The sequence below is a fragment of the Chrysemys picta genome, chromosome 12 (genome assembly GCF_011386835.1).
Source record: "Chrysemys picta bellii isolate R12L10 chromosome 12, ASM1138683v2, whole genome shotgun sequence".
In the NCBI taxonomy this organism is placed as follows: Eukaryota; Metazoa; Chordata; order Testudines; family Emydidae; genus Chrysemys; species Chrysemys picta.
Window position 1 is genome coordinate 6,789,905 of NC_088802.1, and position 27,634 is coordinate 6,817,538.

The following is a 27,634-nucleotide window of genomic DNA, read 5'->3' on the forward strand; positions in this document are numbered from 1 at the left end:
AGTTACTTGGCTTCTAACAACATATTTTTCATCCTCTGTCTCGGTCTCACTTATCCGGAGAACGCAGAGTAAGAGGTCTCTTTACAAAATGCCTCTGAAATAAAGAGCACGTGCTGACACCAGCAGAATCGTTATGTTTAGTGATCACACAGGAAAAGAGCACAAAGTCAGTCAATGGTCAGGCAGGATTTGGTCACTGCTGAGGCTTCTGGGGTATAGATTTCTCCAGTAGAGCTGAGACAAACACCAGCCTAGAACACAGGCCTGAGGTCAGAGTGTGAGGCTGTTTATTAAATAAACTATTTTGTTGTTAGTATATCGGCCTATGGACATACAACACATTATATTGGTGCAATGCACTAGAGTACCTCAGTGTAAGGGTAGCGAGCTCAGGACACTTCAGTCCCTCTCTCCTTGTGCCTGGCAGCACTCAGGAATCACATGACGTCTGTCTTATAAAAGAATGATACTTGCTACTTCCCTTTCTGTTAGTGATGGACAACAATCCCCCCGGCAGAATAGGAATGTGCCTCTTTGTGAGTGAAGTTTGAAAAATGCATTTAATCATTTCCATTCCTCATTCCCCTTCCTGCTTCCATTTTAAGCCTCTATCCACCTTCTGTGATGTCTCCTCTCCTTTCTCACCTGTCCCTTGTTCTGACTCCTGCCCTCTTCTAGCTGTAAACATGTGTAAATGTCGAAGTGTAAAAGTGAAGGAGGGAGGGAATAGAGCAGCTGACAGAATGTTTTTAAAAGTGTCAGGGCGGCTACACTACCACGCTACATCGGCACAGCTGGACCGATACAGCTGCCCTGCTGCAGCGCGTCTGGTGAAGACACGCTATGCCAACGGGAGAGCGGTCTCCCTTTGGCCTAATGACTCTACCTCAGCGAGAGGTGTGCACGTTGCTGGTGAGAGAGTGTCTCCTGCCCACATAGAGCGGTGTAGACACCACTTTATGTTGATGTAATTGATGTCGCTCAGGGGGGTGGCTTTTTCACACCGAGCGACGTAATTTACGTCGACTTAAGCAGAAGTGTAGACAAGCCCTTTATGTTTATATAGTATTTTAAACATTTAAAAAACAGATGAGAGCAGTATTCCCATCTTCATATTCCCCAATCCACTTTTAAACAACCTTAACTAGAGCTGGGTGAAATTCTTTGGCCAAATCTATTTTTCAATTAAAACCACAGATTCAGGACAAGTGAAACATTTTGTGAATTCCATGTCTAATTCACTAAATTGTTTTGATCAAAGAGAAACCTAAAAAAGTTCCCCCCAAAATGGAAACAATGGAAATGGAAATCTTTTAAAGATTTTTTAAAAAATGAAACATTTTGAAGCTAAATGGCTTTTCATTTTTCAAAAAACATTTTTTTTAAAGTCGAAAACAAAATGAAATGTTTGGTTTCGGGTCAAACAAAATGTTTTGTTCAATCTGGAACAATTGTTTGTTACTTTTTGGTTTACTGTTTTATTTTTCAAATTTTCGGGACAGTCCATTAACTGAACAAACAGTTGTTTGCACAGCTCTCCCCATATCAACAGCCGAAGAATACCCACTTTTGAAACAACTCAGTTCATCCGAGCCAGGGCTGGAAATACAACCCAACCCCCAACAGTGCTGCTTTTTTCCTCACCTGACATACTGAGTCTTTTAAAGATTTGGCCATTGATTTTGATGCCTAATTACGACATGAGATGTCAATAAAATTTGATATAAGGACTAAGGGGTCAAATCCTCAGCTGGTACAAATGGGCACAGTGACATTGACTTCAATGGATCTGCAGCAATTCTGACTCTAGCATTTCCTTATGTGTGAATTATATATTTTTCTTTCAATCTAACCTTTTTGCAGATCCACCTAGCAAATAAAATTATAGTAACGTAGGTCTGACAGGGACCTCAAAAAGTCATAAAGTGTTGAGGCAGGACAAAGTAAACCTAGACCATCCCTGACAGGTGATTGGCCAACCTGTTCTTAAAATCCTCCAATGACGGCGATTCCACAACCTCCCTTGGAAGCCTGTTCCAGAGCTTAACTACCTGGAGAGTTAGGAAGTTTTTCCTAATGTCAAACCCGAATCTCCCTTGCTGCAGATTAAGCCCATTACATCTTATCCTACCTTCAGTGGACACGGAGAACAATTGATCACTGTCCTCTTTATAACAGTGTTATGGGAGAAGGGAAAATAGGAGAGATATAAAGGACCCCTGCTAAAGGTAGTGTTCTGGTTCCCTGAGTTAGGGTCTATCACCCATGGACGCAGCAAAAATGACACTTTACTAGAATTAAAGGTGAACCAAAGAGGGTTTATTAACATAACATTGGTAGGTAAACAAGAATAAACCAACAATAATAACAACTCAGTGGTCTGAGAAATACAGGGCTTGGAGCCAGTCCCAGTATTCCCCAATACAGACTATGGACTAACAACAAGATTAATACTTTACAGATGAGATGACAATCGGAACAAGGAAGGCAGGCGTGTCCGTCTGGTCTGCCATAGCTCCGGATGAGGTGGATCCAGACCTTTGCCCGTGTGATGGATGAACACAGGAGGAACTTGGATCAGTTGGAACGATCTTTCAGGTAAACTGGAACTCAGGTAAGTGCCGATGATGCTGCACTTGTCTCTCGAAGACCACACAAACACAACTGACATGGGGCGCCTCTGGGGCGGACAGCACTCGGTGACTGGCGGCACGGTTTATATACCCAGCAGCATCTAGGCAGATTAGCCAGGTCACGAGCTCAGTCTTTTCCCGCCACACTTGAAACGAGTGCCAAAAGCTTAACAAGAAGGAACCCCAATATGGCCCCCAAACAACAACGTATACAGATTCGAAATGGCAACGACAGAATTTTTTTTCAAAATAACAGTAAATGACAGCAAATGACCATAGAACCTTACAACAGCTCTCAACATCTTTGAAGACTGTTATCAGGTTCCCACCCCACAGTGTTCTTTTCACAAGACTAAATATGCCCAGGTTTTCAGAGTCGAGTAGGTTGGTTTCTTGGGGTTGGGCAAGCTATTGTTGTCGTAGCCCTTCATAGATTCCAAGGCCAGAAGGGACCACTGTGATCACCTAATCTGACCTCCTATAAAACACAGGCCAGAGACCGGCCCCAAAATAATTCCTAGAGCAGATCTCTTAGAAAAAAACCATCTGATCTTGACTTAAACATTGTCAGTGAGGGAGAATCCACCACGATGCTTGGAAAGTTGTTCCAGTGGTTGATTACTCTCACTGTTAAAAATGTACGCCTTATTTCCTGTCTGAATTTGTCTAGCATCAACTTCCAGTCATTGGATCATGTTACACCTTTCTCTGCCAGACTGAAGAGCCCATTATTAAATATTTATTCTTCCTGTAGGTACTTCTAGACGGTAATCAAGTCACCCCCGAATCTTCTCTTTGTTTTGCTATATAGATCGAGCCCCTTGAGTTTATCACTACAAGGCATATTTTCTAATCCTTTAATCATTTTCATGGATCTTCTCTGAACCCTTTCCAATTTATGACCATCCTTCTTAAATTGTGGACACTGGAACTGGACACAGGATTCCAGCAGCGGTCACATCAGTGTCAAATAAAGAGGTAAAATAACCTCTCTACACCTACGCTGGATTCCCCACTTTATGCACTCCAGGATCGCATTAGCCCTTTTGGCCAGTGTTGCACTGGGAGCTCATTCTTGCATCTGAAGAAGTGAGGTTCTTACCCACGAAAGCTTATGCTCCCAATACTTCTGTTAGTCTTAAAGGTGCCACAGGACCCTCTGTTGCTTTTTTCTGGGAGCTCATGTTCAGCTGACTGTCCACCATGACCCCCAAATCTCTTTGAGTTGCTGATTCCCGTGAGAGAGTCCCCTGTTCTCTAATTATGCCCTGCAGCCTTTGTTCCTAGGTGTATACACTTACATTTAGCCATATTAAAATGCATATTGTTCGTTTGTGCCCAGTTTACCCGGTGATCCAGCTAGACCTGTATCTGTGACCTGTTCACTTCATTGATTACCACTCCCCCAATTTTTGTATAATCTGCCAACTTTATCAGTGATGATTTAATGTTTTCTTCCAGGTCATTTCTATTAATGTTAAATAGTGGGGGTCCAAGAACCAAACCCAAACAGACTCGCTGGATGATGATTCCCCATTTATAACTACACGTTGAGACACATCCATTAGCCAGCTTTTAATCCAGCTAATGTTTGCCATGTTAATTTTATAACTCTCTAGTTTTTTAAATCAAAATGTCACTTGGTACCGAGTCAAACGTAAGTATGTTACGTCAACACTATTACATTTATCAGCTAAACTTGTAATGTCAACATAAAAAAGATATCAAGTTATTTTGTCAGGATCTATTTTCCATAAACCCTTATTGATTAGCATTGATTATATTACTTTCCTTTAATTCTTTGTTAACAGATTAATTAATGAGCCCTGGTAAAGCTCCCCCTGTTGGACACTCACCAGGCTTCTGTGGTTGGGTCCCATCATAGAATATCAGGGTTGGAAGGGACCTCAGGAGGTTCTAGTCCAACCCCCTGCTCAAAGCAGGACCAATCCCCAGACAGATTTTTACCCCAGTTCCCTAAATGGCCCCCTCAAGGGGGGAATTCACAACCTTGGGCTTAGCAGGCCAATGCTCAAACCACTGAGCTATCGCTATCCCTCTCCCCCTAGGGTCATGCTAGACCCTTGTGCTGTAAGCTTCCTGACTCTGGGCAGGCCCCAGCGCTCTCTCTATCATTGGCTTCTCTGGCATGCTCCCTGGACAAAGACAGTATGTCTATTGCCCCTTCATGGAAATGGGACCTTGTGGTCCAGTTACCCTAGACCCCCAGGACCAGTACTGACCTCCACATAGACACCCCAGTAGCTTAAGCACTTTTATCCAGAGGTCTGACCTTATGGGTATTTGGGGTTACAGTTTACCTCTCCTGCGAAGTGTGATAATTGAAGCATGTAACACAGAGGCTTTGCAAATGGCTCCCAAACCAATCACTGTTCGTTTAGATCGCTCCAGAGATGTACAGCTCTTGTCAAAACACTAAAAAATCTATACACTGTTCCTGTTTCACTTTCCTCCCCACGCTGGAGTGTTTGTCAGGATTTGGGGGAGTATCCTTTCAGGGTTCCAAGTCCCCTCCTCTGTACCTCTCGCCTCATGACTTCTCCTCTGGAACATGCAATCTGTTCTCTCCTCCTGCCTGCTTTTCACCCTGGCTGGTCCCACAGTCAAAAGCATGCCTCTCTAGTCCTCTCTCCTGCTCAAACTTCCTCTGTCAGAGTCCCTCTGAGTCTTCGGTGAAAATCACCACCTGGTTTCTTTGTTTTCCTGTTTGTGGACTTTCCATTCTCCAAAACCCACTCCCTTCAGACCATCTGGGTCAAATTGGTTCTCCCAGATCAGGCACCCTCCTTAGCATACCCATAGTTTGGCCAGAGACCAGGTATTAAGGTTAATGATTTATTTTATTTGTTCTACAGGTTCTTCCTGACCATGGAAGGAAAGAAAGAGGGGATGTTATACATCCTGCCAGACACACTGAGGCATTTAGTGATACAGAAATTTCATATAATTAACCAAAGTTTATAAATTGTACATAGACAGATTCCCCAAATCATCTCAATTGCATTTTTCAAAGAATATGGCAGGTGAGCTTCTCTGAAGGAGGTGTTGTTTACAGGGCCGGCTCCAGGCACCAGCTTACCAAGCAGGTGCTTGGGGCGGCCACTCCGGAGAGGGGCAGCACGTCCAGCTATTCGGCGGCAATTCGGCGGACGGTCCCTCACTCCCGCTCGGAGCGAAGGACCTCCCGCCGAATTGCTGCCGCAGATCGCGATCGGCTTTTTTTTTTTTTTGCGCCGCCTGGGGCGGCAAAAACCCTGGAACCAGCCCTGGTTGTTTATTTCCATGAACAGTGGGCATAGCTGTTCCTACCTGACTTGTAACAGCGAGGAGGGGCATGGATCTGTTTCACAGGTTGTATCTCTAACATTTTTCAGGGCTTCTTGAGGTTCAGTATGTATGATGGGGGCAAACTCAGGAATGGTGGGGTGAATAATACAATCTGGTGAGCAATGGAATTTTCTTTCCCAGTCAGCTCCATTCATACATATTTGATTGATCTTATCAGTGAAGCATGTTGACAGCTCTTCACAGCAGTTGACGCCTGGGTCTGATGTCTAGGCTATGTAGCCTGGATTGCTTAGGCAGTTCACCGTGCAAAATAGCTCCATTGACTATGATTCTGCTGCATGGTTCTTGGAGAATCAGAAGAGTTGTTTTGCCTCCTTTTCTGCAGTGCTGTAGTCATTAGGATTGCTGTACAGAGGGGTGGATTTGCTGCAGTAACAGGAGGGGTACGAGGGATGGACAGAGAAGTGAGGAGAAGACACCTCTGGAGCTGCAGATTTATCAACCAGGTAGTTAATAAACTAATATTACGCAAGTGCTACGTGACACCTAGGGGTGCCGGCATTACTGCATAAGACCAGTTTCCTCCAACTGTACATCTTACTTGTCAGGTCACTGTGTGACTAGGGAACCTGATTATTTTACTGTGGGCACAAATTCTGCAGAACCGTGGCTGACTCCTACAGCCCAGGGATCAGACACAGGGCTCTGTCCTGTGCAGTGCAGAGCGTCCTTTCCTCTCGTTACGTCAGTAGGAGCTGATGTCGCTCGGTGCCTTGTAGTCCTAATGCAACAGAGCAGCTTTCCCTGGACCAGGCACAGCTCGCCAAGGAAGTGCTATTACAAGAGTCTGAATATCTCGAAGAACTGGTACTAACGCTGTTATTGCAGGTTTAACCATTGGCCTCCATCTAAGTCACGGTGGTTCTCAAACTTTTGTACTGGTGACACCTTTCCCACACCCAGCCTCTGAGTGCTGCCACCCCCTTATCAATTAAAAACACTTTTTTATATCTTTAACATCATTATAAATGCAAAGCAGGGTTTGGAGTGGAGGTTGACAGGTCGTGATCCCACGTAGTAACCTTGCGACCCCCTGAGGGGTCCCGACCCCCAGTTTAAGAACCCCTGATTTAAGATAAGTTAAGAAAAGCCCTGGCTGGGATCATTTAGTTGGGGTTGGTCCTGCTTTGAGCAGGGGGTTGGACTAGATGACCTCCTGAGGTCTCTTCTAACTCTAATCTTCTATGATTCTATAATCACAAGTCCCCACTTAAGACAAAGGTGAACATGAGCCCACCCAAAAATTGGCACTGTGTGGGAGAAGACTCCACCGTGTATTGTTTGGCCAGAGATATATATGTGTGTATGTGTGAAGAGAAGCATTAGACAGAGCAGAGAGAGAGAAACCGGGGGTGGAAGGTGAGAGGGGAACAGACGCAGCCTGAACAACAAGCCACTGGGAGCATGGTTTGGCCAGGGGAGTAGCCTAGAGAGAGGATTTGGGTTGGAAAGCTGAAATAAGTTTTGGACCTGTGAACAAGGACACTGGCTCCTGTTTGGTTCCGCCTGTGTTTGGGGAAACAGGACTTTGCACATTCTTTGAAAATAAGATTGAATCAAAGGTAACAGACTCCATCAGCAATTTCTCTTCCTAACTGGAACGACCCACAGAGCTCCCGACTTTGAGCAGACAGTCAGGTTAAAAGGGGTAACAGTGCAGAACCTGAACAGAATAGCTAGAGAGAGGGGTATGACTGTCCCTAGTGATGAGATTAAAGACATCTGTCTCCAATGGGAAATATGAATTGTAATTAAAAAGTTCTTATTTTTCAATTTGTTTTCTAGTTTTATGCGATGATAAGAATTTCTCATCTTAAAATGTCCAGAGCTTCTGAACCAAACACAACAGGGAACAGCTTTCTTTTAATATAGGAAAAATCAACAGTTCATTTGATCCCAGTACCAGCTCTAATGTATTGAGAGAATGTCTCAGATTAGCTACTGCAATTGTTCTTTAAACACTTTATCGCTAGTGCCTGGATTTCTCTCTTAGGTTGCTAGGAAAGAAGAAAGTCAAAACCTTCTGATAGACACTTCCTCTTACTGGATACGTCTGTCATTTTGGTTCATGCATAAATATGAGGCAACTCTTAGACAGTCCGCCTTCTTGTCGCCTCTCATCTTCCTCTGCACTTGCCATGGCTGGAGAAATAGTATATGCTGATTTAAACATTCCTGGAGCTTTTTCCACTTCAAAGTCACTGCATCCATCTCAGCATCCCAGTAAGTGTATTTAGCTTCTTAGTTTTGTACCGGTATGCGTTCTTTTTTTGGTTTGGATTCCACTTTTTTGGTTTTTGTATTTTTTTGTATTTTTTTGTTTTTACAGGCAGCAGAAATATTTAAAGAAAGATTTTCTAGAAAGAAAGAGCAGGTGGGAGTCTCTATGTTCCATTTGTATGTTAGGACTCAGCAAATATGAAGTAATTTACCACTTGTCAGAACTAGGAACTGAATCTCTTTAATGCAATATTGTGCATTTTACTTTAATGTTAATACAGAGTATCACAGAAATCTTCAGAGCTACTGACAGTCTATACATGCAAATTACATGTGAAGAACAATACAGCTTTACTTTATGGCATTTTTATACATACTTCATAAACCCTTGGGGGTGGATACTCGTGCTGTATTGAAGATGCAGTACATAGTGTAGTGGGATAAGTCAGAGGAAAGAGCAATGCACTGGTCAAGGCTTGGGAAGACTGAAAACAAGGAGTCTGGGAGACTCGTTTCATTGTCTTTCATTTCTTCTTGGAGAGACTTTATATCACACAGATCAGGGAGAAGAGATTGGATTTGGAAAATTGCTGAGAAGTCAGTGCAGAGGGTCATGGAGGTGATTCCACATGGTGAGGGAAGTGAGGAGAAAAGGATCTGCTAAGATTCATGAAGCGGCAAGTAGGGACACTGAAGTCTAGTATCCCAGATTAGGAAATAGGGGAGGAGAAGAGAAAGAAATGAAGGGCAACTTGGTAATAAAGGATGAATAAAACTGTGGAGGATGCAGTGGGGGGTTGTACTGGATTCTGAATGGACCTGGATAGGGACGATTTGTGAGGGGTCAAGTCATTACACTTCAGAGCAATTAAAGTTTGGATAACTCTTAACAAAGATGACCACAATAGGAAGAAGAGGAAGAAAAATAATAGCTTTCAGTGTTCCAGGAATAATGAATATACAAGGAACTGTAAACTAAACTTAAAAGGATGTAAAATGTAAATATATAAATCATAGTATAATTTTTTACAAGACTCTCCTGAAAAGGTTGGTATCTGGAGATAAAAAATCCTAATAATATTTTGCAGAACTGTGGTAAAATAGTAAATATATTAGCTATTTTCAGGGCATATTTTCTATAAATAGAGTCAGGCTACTAATGAGAGGCCATTTTAGATGACTATTATGCTGTTAATCTTAGAATCAAAATAAAGCTGATATTTCAGTTGACAAGCAAATTAAATACTAATAGTCCAGATATTTTATCACTCCATCTGTGTATAGTACAGTATATGCAGGATTACATATAAAACATTAAAAACCATTACTTAGTTTGCGCAGAGAAGCATTCAAAAGTTAGGAAATGCCAGACATACAGTTGCTGGTACAACCTTAATCCTGCCCCACTGTGCAACCATTTTGTGTATTCAATGAGGCAGGGATCCTTTGGGGGAAAAAGTAGTCTTTAATTACATGGACATACATTGTCATAATGGATATGCACAAGGGAGCAGAGAGAAGTTTCCTGAGGCATCTGTAAATCTGGCATTTCCTAACTTTTGAGTGCTTGACTTTGCAATCTAAATAACATTCTTTTGAGAAAAAACAACAAGGAATCCTGGTGGCACCTTAGAGACTAACCAATTTATTTGGGCATAAGCTTTCGTGGGCTAGAACCCACTTCATCCGATGCATTGTAGCCCACAAAAGCTTATGCCCAAATCAATTGGTTAGTCTCTAAGGTGCCACAAGGACTTCTCCTTGTTTTTCTGACACAGACTAACATGGCTCCCCCTCTGAAACCATTCTTTTGGGAGTTTTCTTTGTATGTAATTTACTAGATTTTTCTTAAAGGAAAAGGGTAAAATCAAATTCTGTTATGTGCCACTGTAGCAGCCCCCATCATGTATTTTCAGCAAAGTTTGAACCCTGAAGCTTCAGCATTGCAGCACAAACTGCTACTGCTTGAACAACAAGACTAATTTAATTAGCTGGCTGCAGCAAAACACTTATCACAGAGGGAGGAAATAGACCACTGGGTTCAGGTGTTGGCTCTTGGGAGAGACAAGTCCATGCCAGCTCTCTCCCCCTTCAAGCCTCCCGGAGTTGGAACCCCTGTCCATGTGATGCACGCAGGCCCCTGGGGTCATGGGCTGGTTCCGGAATGCTGTTGGGGAAAACCTGACCCAGCTCTCTGCCCCAAGGGAGTTGGGGGAGCTCCAGCCCCATGTGGTGCCCCCTGGGGCTGGAGAATGGAAATGGGTTGCTGTGGCCAAGAGGTGGGTCTCTACACGTGTCCTTTACTTTTCTTGGAAGCTGGAGCTTAAACTGTGGAGCCACAGTAGTTACTCTTGTCAAAGAGTTTCTAGTATAAGCCTAATTTTTAACACCATCTCTAACTCCCCTCCCCCCCCCCCGGTTTTATCCTGAAATTTGTTAATCTGGGGCCAAACAAGAATTTTTAAAAAAAATGTGAAGTCAATTTAACAAATCATTAAATTATTTTAATTAAAAAACAGAAAAGCAGCTTTTTACTATTTTAAAAAATACACCCTTTTTTGTCCATGTATGTCTCTAGAACATCTTGTTCTATTAAGGACATAAATTTTATTTATTAAGTCTCAGTGAGAACTCTCACATAAGATGGACTTTTATGAATAATGGGCTACAGTTTTTAAAGTTACTCGAAATTAAGTTCTTTGATATTGAAAGCACTGAAGTCTCCTGTTGTGATTACAAACTTGGTGGAGCCTAGAGACTATTACTCTTTTTATTTTAAATTGTTTTTAAGTCTCTAGCCCTTTTCCTCTTTGAAGACAGCTTTGAAAATGTAAAGAGATTTCTAGGGTTGTACTTCATGGTGGCTTTTCTAATTTTTTTTACAGTAGGAAAATATCAGAGCCATTTTAAAAGCACCAAACATTAGAATGTCAAGAAATGAACAGTTAAGGGACTGAGCGTGTTCTCACTGCCACAGTCTATTGAAGATTTTCTAAATCCTTCCCTCACAGCTTTTGTGCACCATCCGACCAACCATCACTTTCTTCCCTAAAATTTGAAAACTATGTGCAAATGTCAACATAGCAAGTTACTAGGAGACTAGTTTCCCATTCAAAGAATTCACTGTTCAAGGGATTTAAAAGCTGAATCATGTTCAGAAATTATTCTGCAGATTTGAATGATGAAGACAAGATAGTCACAATCTGTTTGTAGATGTAAACAGAAAGAGAGGTGACCTCTAATTATTTTCCCAGCTCAAGTTGTACCTTTCCCATGACAAGAAGACACTGCTGTACGACATGGGTAGTCGTAGATTTGACAGAATATGCAAAAGGAAGTCAATGCAAGGGATCTTTCCTCCAAGAATTTTTAAGCCCCATCAGTCACTGATGGGGGGCCAGACGTTCAGGAATCTGTTCAAACCTTAATGGAGATGACAAACCCAAACCTCCTGCCCCACTAGAACTCTAGGTTTTGGTGGAAGCTCCATCAGTCACTGCCCACTCCAATTCTGGTGCCTCACCTATCAGCACTGGCACTGGCTGAGCCAGCACCGGCCTAGCCTACTGTCCCCCCACACTGGTGTCTAAGATGATGACGTGTGGGACAGTGATGCTTCCAGGACATGGAAGAATCCCCATTTGGGGACACTACTATGCCCTTGTCCTGCAAGAGAACATAGTCTTTCTGTAGTGTCACCTTCTGATGACTAGACAGTTTCAAGAGCATCTCAGAAGAGGGCCAATACTCTGGAGCTCAAGGCAGGTACCTCTGCAGTGAAACCGTTCAATATTCTGCAGGCCCAGGTGGAAGAAAATGTTATTCCCACCAGTCAGGGGCTGACAAATCCTACAAAGGACATTTGACTGACTCTTGTGCCTTTTCACCTGGTCTCTAAGAGAGCAGGCCGGATGGATCCTGTCCCATCAGAAAGGTGTCAGTTCCTTCAGCAACACCATACCCCAACTCTGTGATGGTGTCAGTGGCCCAGGACAGGCCCAGCGCCTTGCCTTCTGCTCTCACAAACAGGGAAAGGAAAATATTTGTCTCCTTTGGCTGTAGCGCATATTCCTCAGGCCCTCTAGGACTGCGAGTCTTGAGTTACCACCCAGTAATGGCCAGGTAGAGTTGTGCTCTCTGGGATACCTGAACCCCTCTTGGAGTCTCTTCCAGAGAAACAGAAGCAGGCAGCTAAGGGCACTGGTCCTGGAGGGGCTGTACAATGGGTAAACATCCTCTTAACACAGCATATGATGCCTTGGATACCAATACAAGGGCTGTGGCCACTGGGATAGTCCTGTGTAGATGTTTCTGATCCCACTCCCCAGGCCTCATTACAGCAGCTGAGTGGAGGATAGAAGATCTGGAGAAGATCAAATCTGCTCTTTGCCAGAAGCTGGGAATGGGTGACAGGGGATGGATCATTTGATGATTCCCTGTTCTGTTCATTCCCTCTGGGGCACCTGGCATTGGCCACTGTCAGAAGACAGGATACTGGGCTAGATGGACCTTTGGTCTGACCCAGTATGACTGTGCTTATTAGAAGCGTATGTACTACCCAGTCTGAGGATTATCTGAACTTTGACAGGTTTCAAAGGGAGGGCTCAGCAACAACCTCTCTCAGGCGTATTGCTCACTAAGGAGGTTCCAAGCTCTCTCCACAGTGGCAGTGGGAGGAGACCTCGAAAGCATAAGAATGAACACTTCTAGCGTTCTTCATCACAGTCCTCCTCCTCTGCCTACAAACAGCTGGTTTAATGGGACACTGAGGAGCCAAACAAGTCTCTAGCACCTTCCCCTCTGACATTCTCTGTCCCCTCCTGTACGGGGAGATTTCAGCAAACCAGTAAAGTGCCTGAAACCATTATTGCTTATTGCTAAAAGCAGCCAAGTCAGCAGGCTGTAAAGTGGCCATGCAGCAGGCTTAGCTTAACCAAAGCAGGAGGGGACGGGTTTTTGGGTGCCACAGGAAGGGCAGCTTGTCCCCACATCTTTCCGGTTAAAAATTGTGTTGAAGTAGCTGAAACATGCATTTTGGGGGCCTCAAGGCTGCAAACTCTGGGGAAAAAAAACCACACCTGGTTAATCAATAATCAGAAGGAAACCTCTTGCTTGACCGTTGAAACTGCTTGCTTAACAAGGTTTCTTTAAGGGACATGTCATGTTACTAATGTACAAATAAGGGGGGAAAGTTTGAGGACTGATCTCTCCCTCTGGATGCATCTTGTGTTCCCCATCGGCAGACGGGCTGCCGCTGTGCCACTCGAGAGCCACACTCAGCTTCGGTAATTATGGAGGGCTGGGGGTGTTTTACTAACCTGTTGCGGACGTGTGTAAGTGCTGGAGACGTAGGTCTGGTCTATACTACCCGCCTGAATCGGCGGGTAGAAATCGACCTCTCGGGGATCGATTTATCGTGTCCCGTCGGGACGCGACAATCGATCCCCGAATCGGCGCTCTAACTCCACCAGCGGAGGTGGTAGTAAGCGCCGCCGACAAAAAGCCGCAGAGGTCGATTTTGCCGCCGTCCTCACAGCGGGGTAAGTCGGCTGCAATACGTCGAATTCAGCTACGCTATTCACGTAGCTGAATTTGCGTATCTTAAATCGACTCCCCGCTGTAGTGTAGATGTACCCTAAGTAAAGTTTAGCTTTAAGTGAAAGCACTCTTGTGTTGTCCTGTTTGTGCCAGACATTGTGTCGCCCCTGATTTATTTCCTGACACCACCTCGCACAGAGTAAAAGTTACCAAAAGCTTTGGGTTGAAAGAACCCCAGGTAACACTCCCTTCAGTCCTTGTCTATTCTTTTTCTACAGCGACTGGTGCACAATAAATAACTTCTGATTGCTTTGGAGACTGTCGCAAGACAGGGCTTCTCCCCCACTTGCCGAGGATTCGCTGCCACACTCAGTCTCCTTTAAGTAGGCTTATTGTCCAAACTTAAACAAACAGTTCCTCAGCTCACCCCTTAGATATTAGACTCTTCCTGCCTCCCCTCCCACTGGACTCTGGCATTCCTGCTTCCTGCAGCTTCCTAGATTTCTCTCAGTCAGCTTCCTTCTCACAGCTGGTCCTCGCTCAGTGGAACTTCCCCTGTAGCCCCAGGAGCGGTGCCTCCCCTCTTGACTGGCCCAACTGGGAGCACCTGCCATGGCACAGGATGCTGGACCTGCTTCCAGTGACAGGAGCCAGCCATCCTGTGACAGAGACCGTTCAAGATAGATATTCCATTCAGTTCTGCACCAGGTCCCCTCCTCGGGAACTCCCTCTCACAAGAAAGTGTTCCTGGAAGAAGGGGACTCACTCCTCTTGAAAGTAGCTATCGAAGTTCCTCTATGTAACCAAGGGAAAGGACTCAACTCCCACTACTTCCTCATCCCCAAGAAGGAAGATCTATAACCTATTCATTATAAATCTTTACCCTAGGTTTTGACTCTTGCAGATATCGCTCAGTGCCCGCGTTGGCATCGGATGGCTCTATGGCTTGGATGTGCTGGGAACGTCATCCTGCTGGCAGCTGTGATCGCGCTTGGTGTTTGGGGTGAGTATCTCAGCACCGTAGATTCATTGGCTCAGTGAATTCTCCTCTTCCCCTGCAATTCCATTTAGATTCTATTTTTTGCCTCCAAAACATTTCTGAATAAATTACCAGGCATTTCATCACTGCCATAGACATCAAAAGTGTTACATAAACAAAGTAGAGCTGAGAGCTTGATAAATGAACCATGCATTATTTGGCTGTAACAACTCCACTGTGCAAAGTGCAAAAATGTGGAATGAACCTTGCAATGGATAATGAGTGAGATTCCATCTCACGCTGCTTCTCTGTCCCCATCATAACTCCATAGATCTCCCACGGTATTTGGTGACTTGATACTTTTTACCTTCTCTCTTTTGTTACACATCCTTGTGAAGGTCAGACTGGAAGACAGAGAACAACAAATGGAACTGAATGTAATTCCAGCCTGAAGGATTCCCAGTCTTGGTTGAATCAAAGTTTGTATCCAAAGCCAGACAACAACTCAACAGGTAACTGTATCTGCTATTCTTTGCGCTCTTTGCAACGTTGTATCCACCTGGAAGAACTCTCACGCCAAACTCACTGATGGAAAATTCAGCTTCTGTGTCACAATAACTTATACATAGCTGAGACCTTCGTCTTCCCGTCTTAATTTTTCTTGTCATTTGTTCTGTTTGATGGCTGAAAAATAAATACTACAACTGGCTGAAACATTTCATTCTTAATCAGAAAAGAGGGTTTTGTCAAATTTTATTTTTCATGATAAAATTTATTTGTCAATTTTCTGAAATTTTTCCAAAGGGGAAATTTTCAGAGAAAAACTAAATATTTAGTTTCAAAATCATGGCTTTTTCCCCACTTTCCTATACATTTTATCTTTTCACATCTTTTCTCCAGTGGGGAGAAAAATAGGAGAGAAAGCAAAAAAGGGGAAAACCCTCTCATAATTTGCCAGGGGAAATCCCACTTTTCAGGCAGCTCTGATAAATAAGTTTTCAGCTGTTTGTGCAGAGTAGTAGGAGTGATATCTAGTGGTCATTCAAAGTACTTCCAATGTGTATGAAACAGGCACATTTTATATCCTTTCACTTACCACTGTAGTGTGATCACATGTGGGGTGAAATTTGCTAGCTGTTTAGTAGCACACAACATCACACAATACCACATCCAGGGAGTTTCAAATGTTTTTGCATGGTGCAGCATATTTGAATACAGAGCACCTAATGGATGCCTGTCTTCCCATGTGTAAACTCCCAGACCCCACCCTCCTCACCTCCCTTTTGCAATCCTATAACATCCCAATGGCAACTACAGAAGTTGCTCGTAGAAAAGTAGTACTGGGAAAGCATTACATGTAATTGTAGCTGTCTTGTAGTGAGATATAGCAGCTGGAAACGAGGAGAAGCCAGGCACATGTGACCTGTCAGCTTTCATGGAGCACCTACCAGCACCCTGTAGTCCACAATTTGGAAATATTTGCCACATCCAATTGAAATTTCCAGAGAGATTTTTAGGGAGGATAAAATGTAGTTACACAAGCTGGTAAATCCTCTGTTAGTCAAAAGAGGATGCTGGGATTTTAATGATCACAAGTGTAGACACAGCCAAAGGGGGCGGTGTCAGAGCTGGGCTTAGAACCCAGGTGTTCAGCCTCCCTACTCCACCACTAGCTAGCGCTGGCTTTCCCTGATACTGACTTTTCAGGCACTGAGTACAGGTATTCAGGATGTGCATGTGTAGATTATAGGCGAGGTTGGTAGCATCACCTATTAAGATAGCACAATATTGCCCACTATGAGAGCCTGTTTTCAGTTGCTTATATTTTTGCCCAGGGCTGGCTCCAGGCACCAGCCAACCAAGCATGTGCTTGGGGCAGCACCTTGGGGCGGGGCAGCACTCAGGTTTTTATTTATTTATTTATTTATTGGTTCGTTGGGGCAGCGCTGGAGGGTTTTTTTTGTTTCTGCGGCGCTCGGGGAGGTGGGGCTTCAGGCAGCACTCGGGGGGGCGGGGGCTTGGCATGGCACTCAGAGGGGGGGTGGGGGCTTGGCGCAGCATGGCGCTTGGAGGGGGCGGGGGCACGGCGCTCGGGGGGCGGGGGCTTCGGGCAGCACGGCGCTTGGAGGGGGCGGGGCTTCGGGTGGCGCAGCGCTTGGAGGGGAGGGGGGGTTCGGCTGCGCAGCGCTCATGGGGGGGTACGGCGTGGCGGCACTCTTCTTTTTTGCCTGGGGTGGCAAAAAAGTTAGAGCCGGCCCTGCTAGTGCCATCCCCATGCTTTGGAATAGAGACTTGAAATTTGGCAAGGGGGTGGCTTATGAATCAGGGATCTGTCTGCCTTTTGCTGCGCCTGTGAATATCCGCTCAAATTTGGCCAAGTTATAAGCCTTTGAAAATTAATGATTCTACCAACAATGAGCATTGCTCCAGCCCAGAGCTACGGGGGGCTGAGTAGGACGTTCCATGCAGGTTTGGGTCCTGACAGTGGAACTGAGAGCGGGGAGCCTGTCTCGCACATGCTTGCTGTGTCCTCCAGAGCCCTGGCAGCATGGAGGAGGAAATTGCCTGAGTTGAATGCAGAAGGAACAAGAGCCAGAAGGCGGGGGAGAGAGTACATTGGGGCTGCTGGTGAGGGAGAGTTATTTAAACCAATCCTTTCACAAGTGGTTATTCACTGTGTTCCTCATTCATTGGGTGTCTCAATTGAGAGCCTGGGGTGTGATTTGTAGAAGTGCTGAGCGGGTCACAGCTGTCACTGAAATGGATGGGAGCTGTGCCCTGAACATATGAAGTTCTATAGAATGCTAAGTACTTTAAATGCCCTGCTTTTTCAGGTACCTGATTCCTGCCTAAGTACCTTTTGAGAGTCTGAGTCTCAGGTTGGGCACCCAGTATTAGTGGATACTTTTGACCTCAAACTCTCCATGCCTAAGTTCCTCATCTGTAAATGGAAATATTGCAATCCTCTGATCTCACAGGGGTGCTGTGAAAATTCATTACTGTTTTCTGAAGCACTCAGATACTATAGAGCTGGGTGCCAGAGGAAAGCCCAGGAGGAAATTAATAGTTCTGTCTTCAGACCGGCTTTGAATAGTACTACTGGGGCTACACATTGAATGAGAAGAAAACAAAATATTGAATAGCTGCTCAGTAAGTCAGCAGCACCGTCTGTCATGTGTCTTAAATGAAGCAGGGGTTTGGTGGAGAAAACTGGTATGTGACTATGTAATTACAGACTGGATCATAATGCATATGCACAAGGGGGCCCAATAAAGATTGCACAGGTAACCTTAATTCTGACACGTCCTAACTTTTGAGTGCTTGACTTTGCAACCGCAATACTGTTCTTGTAAGGTGGTTTTGTGTGTGTGTGTGTGTGTGTGTGTGTGATCAGCACGCAGCCCTCAGAACTTCCTATGAGAATCCCTTCCCACAACAGTTTTGTTGTGTCTTTCATTTCAGAGGTTCGGTGCTCCTTGGGGGGAAATGCATTGTGTGATACTGAGCTGGTAAAATGTGAATTGTGTGCCCGATTTTATGAATTCCTATTCACATCACAGTTCTGCCAGAGCACCTCTCTCCTGCCCCGCACCTCCAATAGGCCTTTCCTCAAACAAACCATGACTAAAGAGAAATGTCTTGGCTGAGAATGTTTATCGTTTGAAAGCCCCTCGTGAACACGGGGAAGCTCAGCACAGTTCAGAAGCTTCCGGCCTATTTAATGCTGCCTTTTCCATGTCTATTTCTAGAGGGCTGTGGGTGTAAACTGTGCCCCGCTGACTGGCTGTCGCACAAGAACAAGTGCTACTGGGTCTCTAAAGAAAGTAAAACATGGAATGAGAGTCGTGAGGACTGCTCAGCGAAGAGCTCTCAAATGCTCATGATCCAAGACAAGGAGGAGATGGTACAGTAAATAAAAATGGCTTAACTTGAGAAGAAGTGGGTTTTTTACCCACGAAAGCTGATGCCCAAATAAATCTCTTAGTCTTTAAGGTGCCACCGGGCTCCTTGTTGTTTTTGTGGATACCGACTAACACGGCTATCCCCTGATACTTGAGAGATGGGTGTCGCTAGTTATAATGTAATACAATGGGCTTGCAGCAAAACAATGCCCCAGCTGTATGACATTTGGCTTAAGAAAAATCTATTACAGAGCACATTAAAATATCATTGGTACGTGGAAGGGAAGGAAGGGGTGAGACTGGGAAAGGGAAACATCAGAAATTGGGTTTATATCTATTGCAGAGCTGTGTAGCAGGTTCTCTTCCGTCATTTGCCGAAAGAGCAAAGAAGCCAGAGAATTCTAGCAGGTTATATTCACCCAGAGTCCTCCCTCCTGTCACTTACAGGCGTATGTACTGAATATTCCACAACTGAACCTGGTCTGGCTTGGACTCAGTGTTACATCCCCAGAGAGGAAATGGGCCTGGGTGGACGGCTCCACGTTCGATGAAACACTGTGAGTGTTCATAGTTCCTATTTTGGCTTTGAAACTGAGTGTGTCTTGCACGGTGCACAAGTGGGAACACAAGGTTAGTGCTCACTAGTGCTAGCGGGAGCAGAGGCTGTCTGTGAGCACAAGTAAAGTTAAGCACCAGGCAGAGACCTCCCCATGGAGAGCTGGTCAGTCTCAAGCCCCCATGTGCTTGCAAGACCACAGGATAAAGGGGGGTCAGGGTCTGTTTGGAGAATGGGCATGTCTGGGAAGACACTAGTTTAAGCACAATCCTTGTCTTGTGAAGAGGCACTTAGCTGTTCACACCTATGTTAGCTCTCAGCTGTGCTGCTCTGCCTGAGTGAGATGGCCCTTCTCCTGCAATGTGCTCGTTAATGCAGGGTCAGGGTCCCCTCTCCTGCTGAGCAGCACATTTTACCTTCACCAGGGCTGCAATGCAGGTGGGAAAAGTGGTGGTATTTTCCTAAGCCCCGCCCACCAACTAAGCTCCACCCACTTCAGACACCACTCAGTGCACATGGCACAGTTGTACAAAGTAGGACCACACAGGTGCTGCTGGGCTCCTCGGCTTGGCTCCCCAGCAGTGGGCTTTGAACACACCCATGGGCAGTGTTGGTCAGTCATCGCGGTGGATTTTGCAATGTTTTCCAGCACTGAACTGAGCCACTCCAGCTCCTTCCCACTCTGGGAGGCATGTTACTAACTAGTGCTCTGTAGAAAAGTACGGCTGAAGGAAGCTAATATGGAGACAGGCCACCCCTCCGAACGAGGGATGGCTGCTAAAGATCTGACTCAATAAAGCTAAACACCCAGTGACTCCTGCTCTTTGTTCCCCAGGTTCCAGCTGACAGGTGCTGCTGAAAGGGAGAGCTGTGGGATGATTAAAGGGAACCGCACTATTTCGGAAACCTGCACGGGTGTAGCTAAATGGATTTGTGAGAAAGTTGCCCTGAAATAAGCAGTCACGCCAATGAGCTGCACTTGCGTAACTGAAATAGCAAGTGTCCCTGTTTATTTTCTAAAAGAAAAATACATTTGCTAATTAACGAATTCTAAAGCCTCCGACAAACTCATTTTCCAAGGAAGATTCATTCACTTGTTCCTCAGGAGCTGGGTCTGATTTCATGAGGAGCTGGCTGCCCCCTGGGCATCACGTGTGAGCAGACACTTTTGGCTCTTAGGAACAGTTTGAAAATTAAAAGTCGTAAAGCACCAATGTCACCGCTGGAGACCTATGTGCCATTTGGCCACATCTCAGAAAGGTGCCGTTTTGAACATTCTTCCACCCTGCCCCACTTTCAGCCATAGCCTCTAATTCTGTGGGAGATTTAGGTGAAGAAGCACCAGTTTGTATTCCCACATCTGGTAGTTGTTTACCATTTATGCACCCAAATCTGAGGGCATAATAGTTCTTGTCACAGATCCACAGGGTCTGGTCTATGCCCAGCCTGTAACTAGTACCTTTACTGGGCTGGGCCTGGCCCATGGCCTCCAAGACTCTGAAACTGGGCCCAAGCAACCCATTTGGCAGCTGAACTGAAGTAAGGTCCTGTTCAGACTTTCCTCTCCAGGTTGCAGTAACCCCAGGCAGCCTTTTCATCAGTCACCTGCAATACAGAAGCTGAAAGGCTGTAGGCTAGCATCAAAGAGGTAGTCTTAGGCCAGAGATCAGATGGGGCAGGGTCCCATGGGTTCACCATGCCCTGCTTCTGTGGGCTCCACCTTTGTTCTCTCCTTGTCCTGCTCTGACTCCAGCAACAACCTCACCCCTTTGTTCTACAGCCACAGCCAGGTTCAGGTGCCTCAGCTTCCCCTTTGGTAATGTGATGTTGCACTCCATATGTGTATGGAAATATGCTTATGAGTCTAAATATAATGTAAATGAAATATGCTTTATGCAAAAATTATTATTACAAAGCTTATAATCTACTGAGTGTGGTCATCCTATTTGTATCTAAAACTAGAAATATGAAGTATTACTCTGAAGTCCTATTGTAATTATGCAAAGTGTGGGCCATTAATGGTGACTTGGAATTTTAATGGCTCTGATTAACTAGGACAAATGATTGTGAATGGCTCTGTTTACTTGCAAAACTTCCTAGGTATGTGCAGGCCAGTGCTGGAAGGATGAAGGCTGGGGTCTCACAGGACATGTGACCATGTCACATGATACTGGAATCCATCTTAACCTGGTGCTTTTTTATTTAGAAGGAGGGGAGGGAACCCAGAGAGAGACAAAGGATTCCTGCCTTGTACCAAAGCTATAAAAGGGGGTGGAACAGAACAAAGGGGCCCAATCATGTGAAATCCCCTGCTTTTCACCTAAGATGCCTGCTGAAACTAAACAAGGTCTGTACTGGGGAAAGGATTGGGCCCAGACTAGGAAGGAGTCTAGTTCTGTGAAAGAAGCTTATTGGAACATCTCTGAGGGTGAGATTTTACCTGTATTCAATTTCTTAATGTATTAGGCTTAAACTTGCGTGTTTTGTTTTATTTTGCTTAGTAACTTACTTTGTTCTGTCTGTTATTACTTGAAACCACGTAAATCCTACTTTTTATAATTAATAAAATCACTTTTGTTTATTAATTAACCCAGAGTAAGTGATTAATATCTGGGAGAGCAAACAGCTATGCATATCTCTATCAGTGTTATAGAGGGCGGACAATTTATGAGTTTACCTGTATAAGCTTTATACAGAGTAAAAAGGATTTATTTGGTGTTTGGATCCCAATAGGAGTTGAGTATCTGGGTGCTGGAGATAGGTGACCTGCTGAGCAGTTTTTGGTTAAAGTCTGCAACTTTGGGGGCGTGGACCAGACCTGGGTCTGTGTTTGCAGCTGGCATGCGTGTCTGGCTCAACAAGGCAGGGTTCTGGAGTCTCAAGCTGACAGGAAAAATGGGCTCAAAGGCAAATTCAGCACATCAGGTGACAGCCCCAAGGGGGTCTCTGTGACCGAACCCATCACAGGTAGGTGTTCATGTCCAGGCATTGAGGTTTCCATTGTTCTGTAGGGTCTCCCATTCAACCATGTGGATTGGAACCTAGACAGCCCTAGTGGCTCCATGTTCCAAACACCATCTGCTTTCTCTGGCCCAGGGGAAGCATTTAAACCCCTGCATGTATTGTTCATAAAAGGAAATTTCCACTTTCATCACAGGGGCCTCTGGTGGTAGACAGGGGAGAAAAAAGGGCAGGAAGGGAGGGGAGCCTGCAGCAGGAGCCCCAGAAGCTGGCAGGACCAAGCTTCTGCCCCGGCAGCTGCCCAGCCCTTGGGTCTCCTGTTGTTGGGGGACCCCATGCCAGGGCACCCTGTGTTTTACTGTAAATCTGTCTCTGCATGGGGGGGAAGGGTCAGGAAGAGCGGGGATCTGTCTGTGGGGGACAGACTGGCAGTTAGTCAGGGACGTGGGGGGAGGGTCGGGAAGAGCGGGGCTCTGTCTGTGGGGACAGACTGGCAGTTAGTCAGGGATGTGGGGGAGGGTCTGGAAGAGCGGGGCTCTGTCTGTGGGGACAGACTGGCAGTTAGTCAGGGATGTGGGGGAGGGTCGGGAAGAGCAGGGCTCTGTCTGTGGGGGACCGACTGGCAGTTAGTCAGGGACGTGGGGGGAGGGTCGGGAAGAGCGGGGCTCTGTCTGTGGGGGACAGACTGGCAGTTAGTCAGGGATGTGGGGGAGGGTCGGGAAGAGCGGGGCTCTGTCTGTGGGGGACAGACTGGCAGTTAGTCAGGGATGTTGGGGGGGTCGGGAAGAGCGGGGCTCTGTCTGTGGGGGACAGACTGGCAGTTAGTCAGGGATGTGGGGGAGGGTCGGGAAGAGCGGGGCTCTGTCTGTGGGGGACAGACTGGCAGTTAGGCAGAGACGTGGGGGAGGGTCGGGAAGAGCGGGGCTCTGTCTGTGGGGGGACAGACTGACAGTTAGTCAGGGATGTGGGGGGAGGGTCTGGAAGAGCGGGGCTCTGTCTGTGGGGGGACAGACTGACAGTTAGTCAGGGACATGGGGGGAGGGTCTGGAAGAGCGGGGCTCTGTGGGGGAACAGACTGGCAGTTAGTCAGGGATGTGGGGGAGGGTCTGGAAGAGCGGGGCTCTGTCTGTGGGGGACAGACTGGCAATTAGGGATGTGGGTTGGGGAGGGTCTGGAAGAGCGGGGCTCTGTGGGGGAACAGACTGGCAGTTAGTCAGGGACGTGGGGGTGGGGACTGGAGGAGCAGGGCTCTGTCTGTGGGGGGACACACTGGCAGTCAGGGGCATGGGAGGAATGGTGTGGAAGAGCGGGGCTCTGTCTGAGACACAGACTTGCACTCGAGTTCATAATGGGTGGATGGAAGTTTCTGTAAAAGTAACTTCCATTTGTGAAGAGCCGACTGTCAGCCAGGCATATGGGGAGAAGGAAGGTTCTGGAAGTGCCGAGTTCTGTTTGTGATGTGGGCGGGGGGAGATACTGGCAGTAAGTCAGTGGTGAGGACAGTGGAGGAAAGTTTGTGACAGAGCTAGGCTGATGGGATGGGGGCCAGCAGGTGGTGGGGAATTGATTGGCAGTTAGAGATATCACCGGGGCTGTGGAGGGGAGTGGGGAAGATTTTGGCAGGCCTGGGGCAATTAATAACATGGGGGCAGAGGACAGACTAGCAGGGTGGCATGTCAGGGATGGTTTTTGGAGGACAGCTTTTAGAAGTAATGGGTTTTACTAGTGAAGCACAGACTGAATGGCCATCAGGAATATAGAGATGGAAGATTCTGGAAGAGCTTGGTTTTGCTGGGGGCAGATCATGGAGTCGGGGGCTAGAAGGTTCTGCCAGAGCCAGGGCAGTTGCAGGAGGTGGTGGTGGGATGGGGGTGGGATAGAGACTAGACTGGCAGTTAGTGAGGAATAGCACAGTGGGGTGGGAAGGAAGCTCTGGGCTCTTAGTTTTGGGGAGACAGTCAGTCAGGGGTTTGTTTGTAGGGATGGAAGATTCTGGAAGAGCAAGGGTGTGACTGTGAATGGGAAATAGAATGAGGAGTGGAGGGTAGGAATGGGAGGCTCTTGCAGAGTCAGGGGAATTACTGAGGTACAGACATGTGAACAACTGAGAAGGGGTTCTGGCAATGCATGAACAGTAGATAGATTGGTGGTTAGCAGAGCTAGTCGAAATTTTCATTCAAAGCCTTTTTTTTTTTGTTAAAAGTCTTTTTCATCAAAACTAAAATTTGGTGGGGAAAAAATTGTTTACCCCAGTTTTGCATTTTTGTCTAAAAGCCAGCATATATTGATGATTCAGTTGCCAGAACCTGCAAATTCTTCCATTTTCAATAAAAACCTGAAAGCTTGATTTAAATAAGCTTTTGTTGTTGTTGTTGTGTTGAATTTTTTCACCAAAGAAAAAAGTTTTCAATCAGTTCTGTCTGTTAGTGCAGCATATCACAGCACCTGGAGAAGCAGGGAATAGCTGGAGGGAAATGCTCCAGAAGTACTGGATAGAGCAGGGTAGGGAGCAGTTTTCCCATCCTGTGAGAATTTCTGCAATCTATCAAGTCTTCCCATTGAAGAAAATCGAAACAAAAAGTCAAAATCCAAAAATTTTCATGAACCAATAATCTGGAGGAGAACAAATATTCAGGTCAGTTGAAACACTTTATTTTGATTTTTGACCTTTTACCTTTTTTTTTACTATAAATAAACTAAAATTTCAAAATTAAAAGTTGTTTTGAATCAAAAAATGAAACTTCATTTTGACAACATCACAACAGGTCACTTCAGATTCAAAACTTTCTCACATTTCCTTCAAATCAGGAGGCTTGTCTCAAAACTAATCCTTCCTGGAAATAGTTTTGGTTTTTCTGATTTGAAAAACTTTGTTGGAAAATTTCCAACCAGCTCTAGTGCTGGGGCAGCTCTGGGGGTGGGAGACTGGCAGATTAGTCAGGGGAATTGCAGGGGCCTGGAGAGGGAGGGGGAAGTGTTGGTAGAGCTGTAGGGTGACTATATGTCCTGTTTTGGCAGAGACAGTCCCCTTTTTAAGCCCTGTCCTGGCCATCCTGACTGTTTTCACAAAAGTGGGCATTTGTCCTATTTGTTCTTCCTAACTTGATCAATTAGCAAGAGCAAACAGGACAAGTGCCCACTTTTTTCAAAAAATTGGGGTGTAGAGGAACTTGCGGTGGGAGGGGGGTGAGCGGTGATTCCAGTTCTGTGCAGGAGCGACTCCAGCCCTAGCCTTACACGGGGGACAGGCAGGGCTCGGACGAGCAGCAATGCCAGCCCCAGCCTCGCACGGGGGAGCAGACAGGGCTCAGATTAGCAGTGATGCCAGCCCCAGCCTTGGGTGGGAGGAAGAGGGCAGGGTTTGGGTAAGCCCCATGGGGCAGGGGCCCATATGTGCGGATTGGGCCAGCCCCAGGGGCGGGGGATGCTCAGACTAGCCCCATCTGGTGTCCCATTTTCCGTTTGGGAAATATGGTCACCCTATCGAGTTGGGGCAGGCAGTGTGCCAGTCTACTTTAGTCCTATCCAGTTACCTCTGATTGGGGTCTCCCTGCAAATTCTCCTTTGTATCTGTGACTGCCTTCAAGCTCTGATAAGCCTTCCTTCATCTGTTCCCTGCCCCGCATCAGTTGGTGACACCCTCACAGCTGCAGCCTGTGGATCGCGGAGTCAGGAGGTGGAACTGAACTGCAGCTTTCCAAATGGTGAGTGGAGAGGGGAGATGGGGAACTTCTTGTCTGTAACTGGGTAGAGTCAGCCAAGACCGAGATTTGGGATCTAGGTGGTTGCTCTGACTGCTGAGTAGGGGAAAATAGGGGAATGGGGCCTAGGACACTACTGGCAATCAGTCAAGGACATTGGGGGGACCTGGGGTTGGGAGAAGGGGTTGGTCAGGGCGGGTCCATCTACGCTAACTTCCACCATGTTGGATGTCTCCAAATCCAGTCACCACTATTGCGTTGCATACTGTAGTGAACTGGACTAGAGCTTTATAACTGATATCACATGCAGCATGCCTGGAATCTGAATGGTTATTTGTGTAGGTACTAAATGCTTTTAATTCCAGTGTTCTTAACCTGGTAAAAACTTGCTTGCTAGGAAGTGTTACCCTTGTCACTTGGACTAGATAGGGCCCAGTAATTTTCCGTCTCTAATATTCAGGATTGTGATTTTTAGCCTTGTCAGTGACTCACTTCACTTCACCTGTAACAAGCTGCTTAGAAGCATAACTATTTCAAATCAGAAACTTCAAAGCAACTAGAGGATTTATGTGCATTTGAAGTTCTTGGAGGAAAACAGGATTGCAGATCTTCTATGCCACTGCTGACCAACCCTAATGTGACAACAAGGTGTCTCAAGTAGTGGTGTTAATAGTTCATTAGCTAGCTGTCCTTCTAAGGCCAGGTCTACATTAGAAACTTTTGCCAGTATAGTAATGTCTGTCAGGGGTGAGACTTTTTATCGTGACATCTCTATTCTATACTGGCAAAATTCTAGATATAGATGCAGTTATATCAACATAAAAGTACTTTTGATGGTATATATTATTTTGCTCGGGGAACTGGGATAAGCTCTACTGGCAAAAGCACTTTTTTGCTTTTATAAGCTGCATTTACACTAGGAGGGTTTGCTGGTGTAGCGTTACTGGCAAACGTTTTCTAGTATACATGGCATAAGTTATTTCTGAATCGGTGTCCTAGCAAGGTGCTACAGGTGCTGGGGTAATGGAAGAGGTGTCTTGTTTTAAAAAGTAGCTCGGGTGCTTTGTATTACTGTACTGGCAGCTTTTTACATCAAATGCAATGCTAAGCTCCTGCTCATTTTTGGCTACTAAGCCAGATTTTCAAAAATGTGCAGTATCCACAGTTGCAGTCAGATTTTTTCCAAAAAAGCTCATAAATTCAAGGCCAGAAGAGGGACCATTAAGATGCCTTTGTGAACGTATAAGGTGGTGCAGAAATAATCCTTTACAGTTTAAGCTATTTTTTTTTTGTATTAGTTGGCAAGATTTACTCTGACTACTAAATAATATTGCTACATCTCCAGACAATTACAATTGAGATTATATTTATCTAGTGGCCACAAAAAGGACAGAGAGGGTTCTGGTGGTGTGACATGTAAACTTTGCAGCATGTTAACTTCTGGGGAAATAGCTGGTTGCTGTATGGTTAATACCTGGAAACTGATTTCTGCATATTTAGATTCCGTAAAGGCCTGATAAGATTGTACCCTCAGCTAAGAGAGCCTGTTTTCCCCCTGGGGACTTGAACTTGGTTTTGTTTAAACTAATGGAACCACTATTGGAACCTCTAGCAATGTGCTCCTTACTATACTTTCCACAGAAGGTGATATTCTGAGTTACCATCCCTTCTGCCAAATGGGCCTCCGAACTGTGTGCCCATTACCTGGAACTTCTTGTAACTTTCCACTGGAAGGGAAGGGGGCGTTAAGTTTGGGAAACAAAGGATTCCCGCCT

At 45.6% G+C, this 27,634-nt stretch overlaps 1 protein-coding gene across 8 annotated transcripts in view; it reads left to right on the top strand.

Moving 5' to 3' along the window:
• The window catches only part of LOC101931364 (killer cell lectin-like receptor subfamily B member 1B allele C), a 32,060-nt gene extending 10,274 nt beyond the window's left edge, over positions 1-21,786 (top strand). For 4 of the 8 annotated variants that reach the window (XM_065564240.1, XM_042848005.2, XM_042848004.2 and 1 more), the window contains exons 2-7: positions 2,462-2,598; positions 14,665-14,763; positions 15,138-15,251; positions 18,489-18,643; positions 19,089-19,198; positions 20,033-21,786. In XM_065564240.1, the coding sequence (XP_065420312.1) occupies positions 2,556-2,598; positions 14,665-14,763; positions 15,138-15,251; positions 18,489-18,643; positions 19,089-19,198; positions 20,033-20,153 (642 nt within the window). In that variant the 5' untranslated portion in view covers positions 2,462-2,555 and the 3' untranslated portion in view covers positions 20,154-21,786. Of the gene's footprint in view, positions 1-2,461; positions 2,615-2,663; positions 5,678-6,327; positions 6,449-7,091; positions 8,226-14,664; positions 14,764-15,137; positions 15,252-18,488; positions 18,644-19,088; positions 19,199-20,032 lie in introns of those variants that run through there. The other 4 variants (XM_042848002.2, XM_042848003.2, XM_065564241.1 and 1 more) reach the window with 4 other exon arrangements.
• The last annotated feature ends 5,848 nt before the right edge of the window (positions 21,787-27,634 follow it).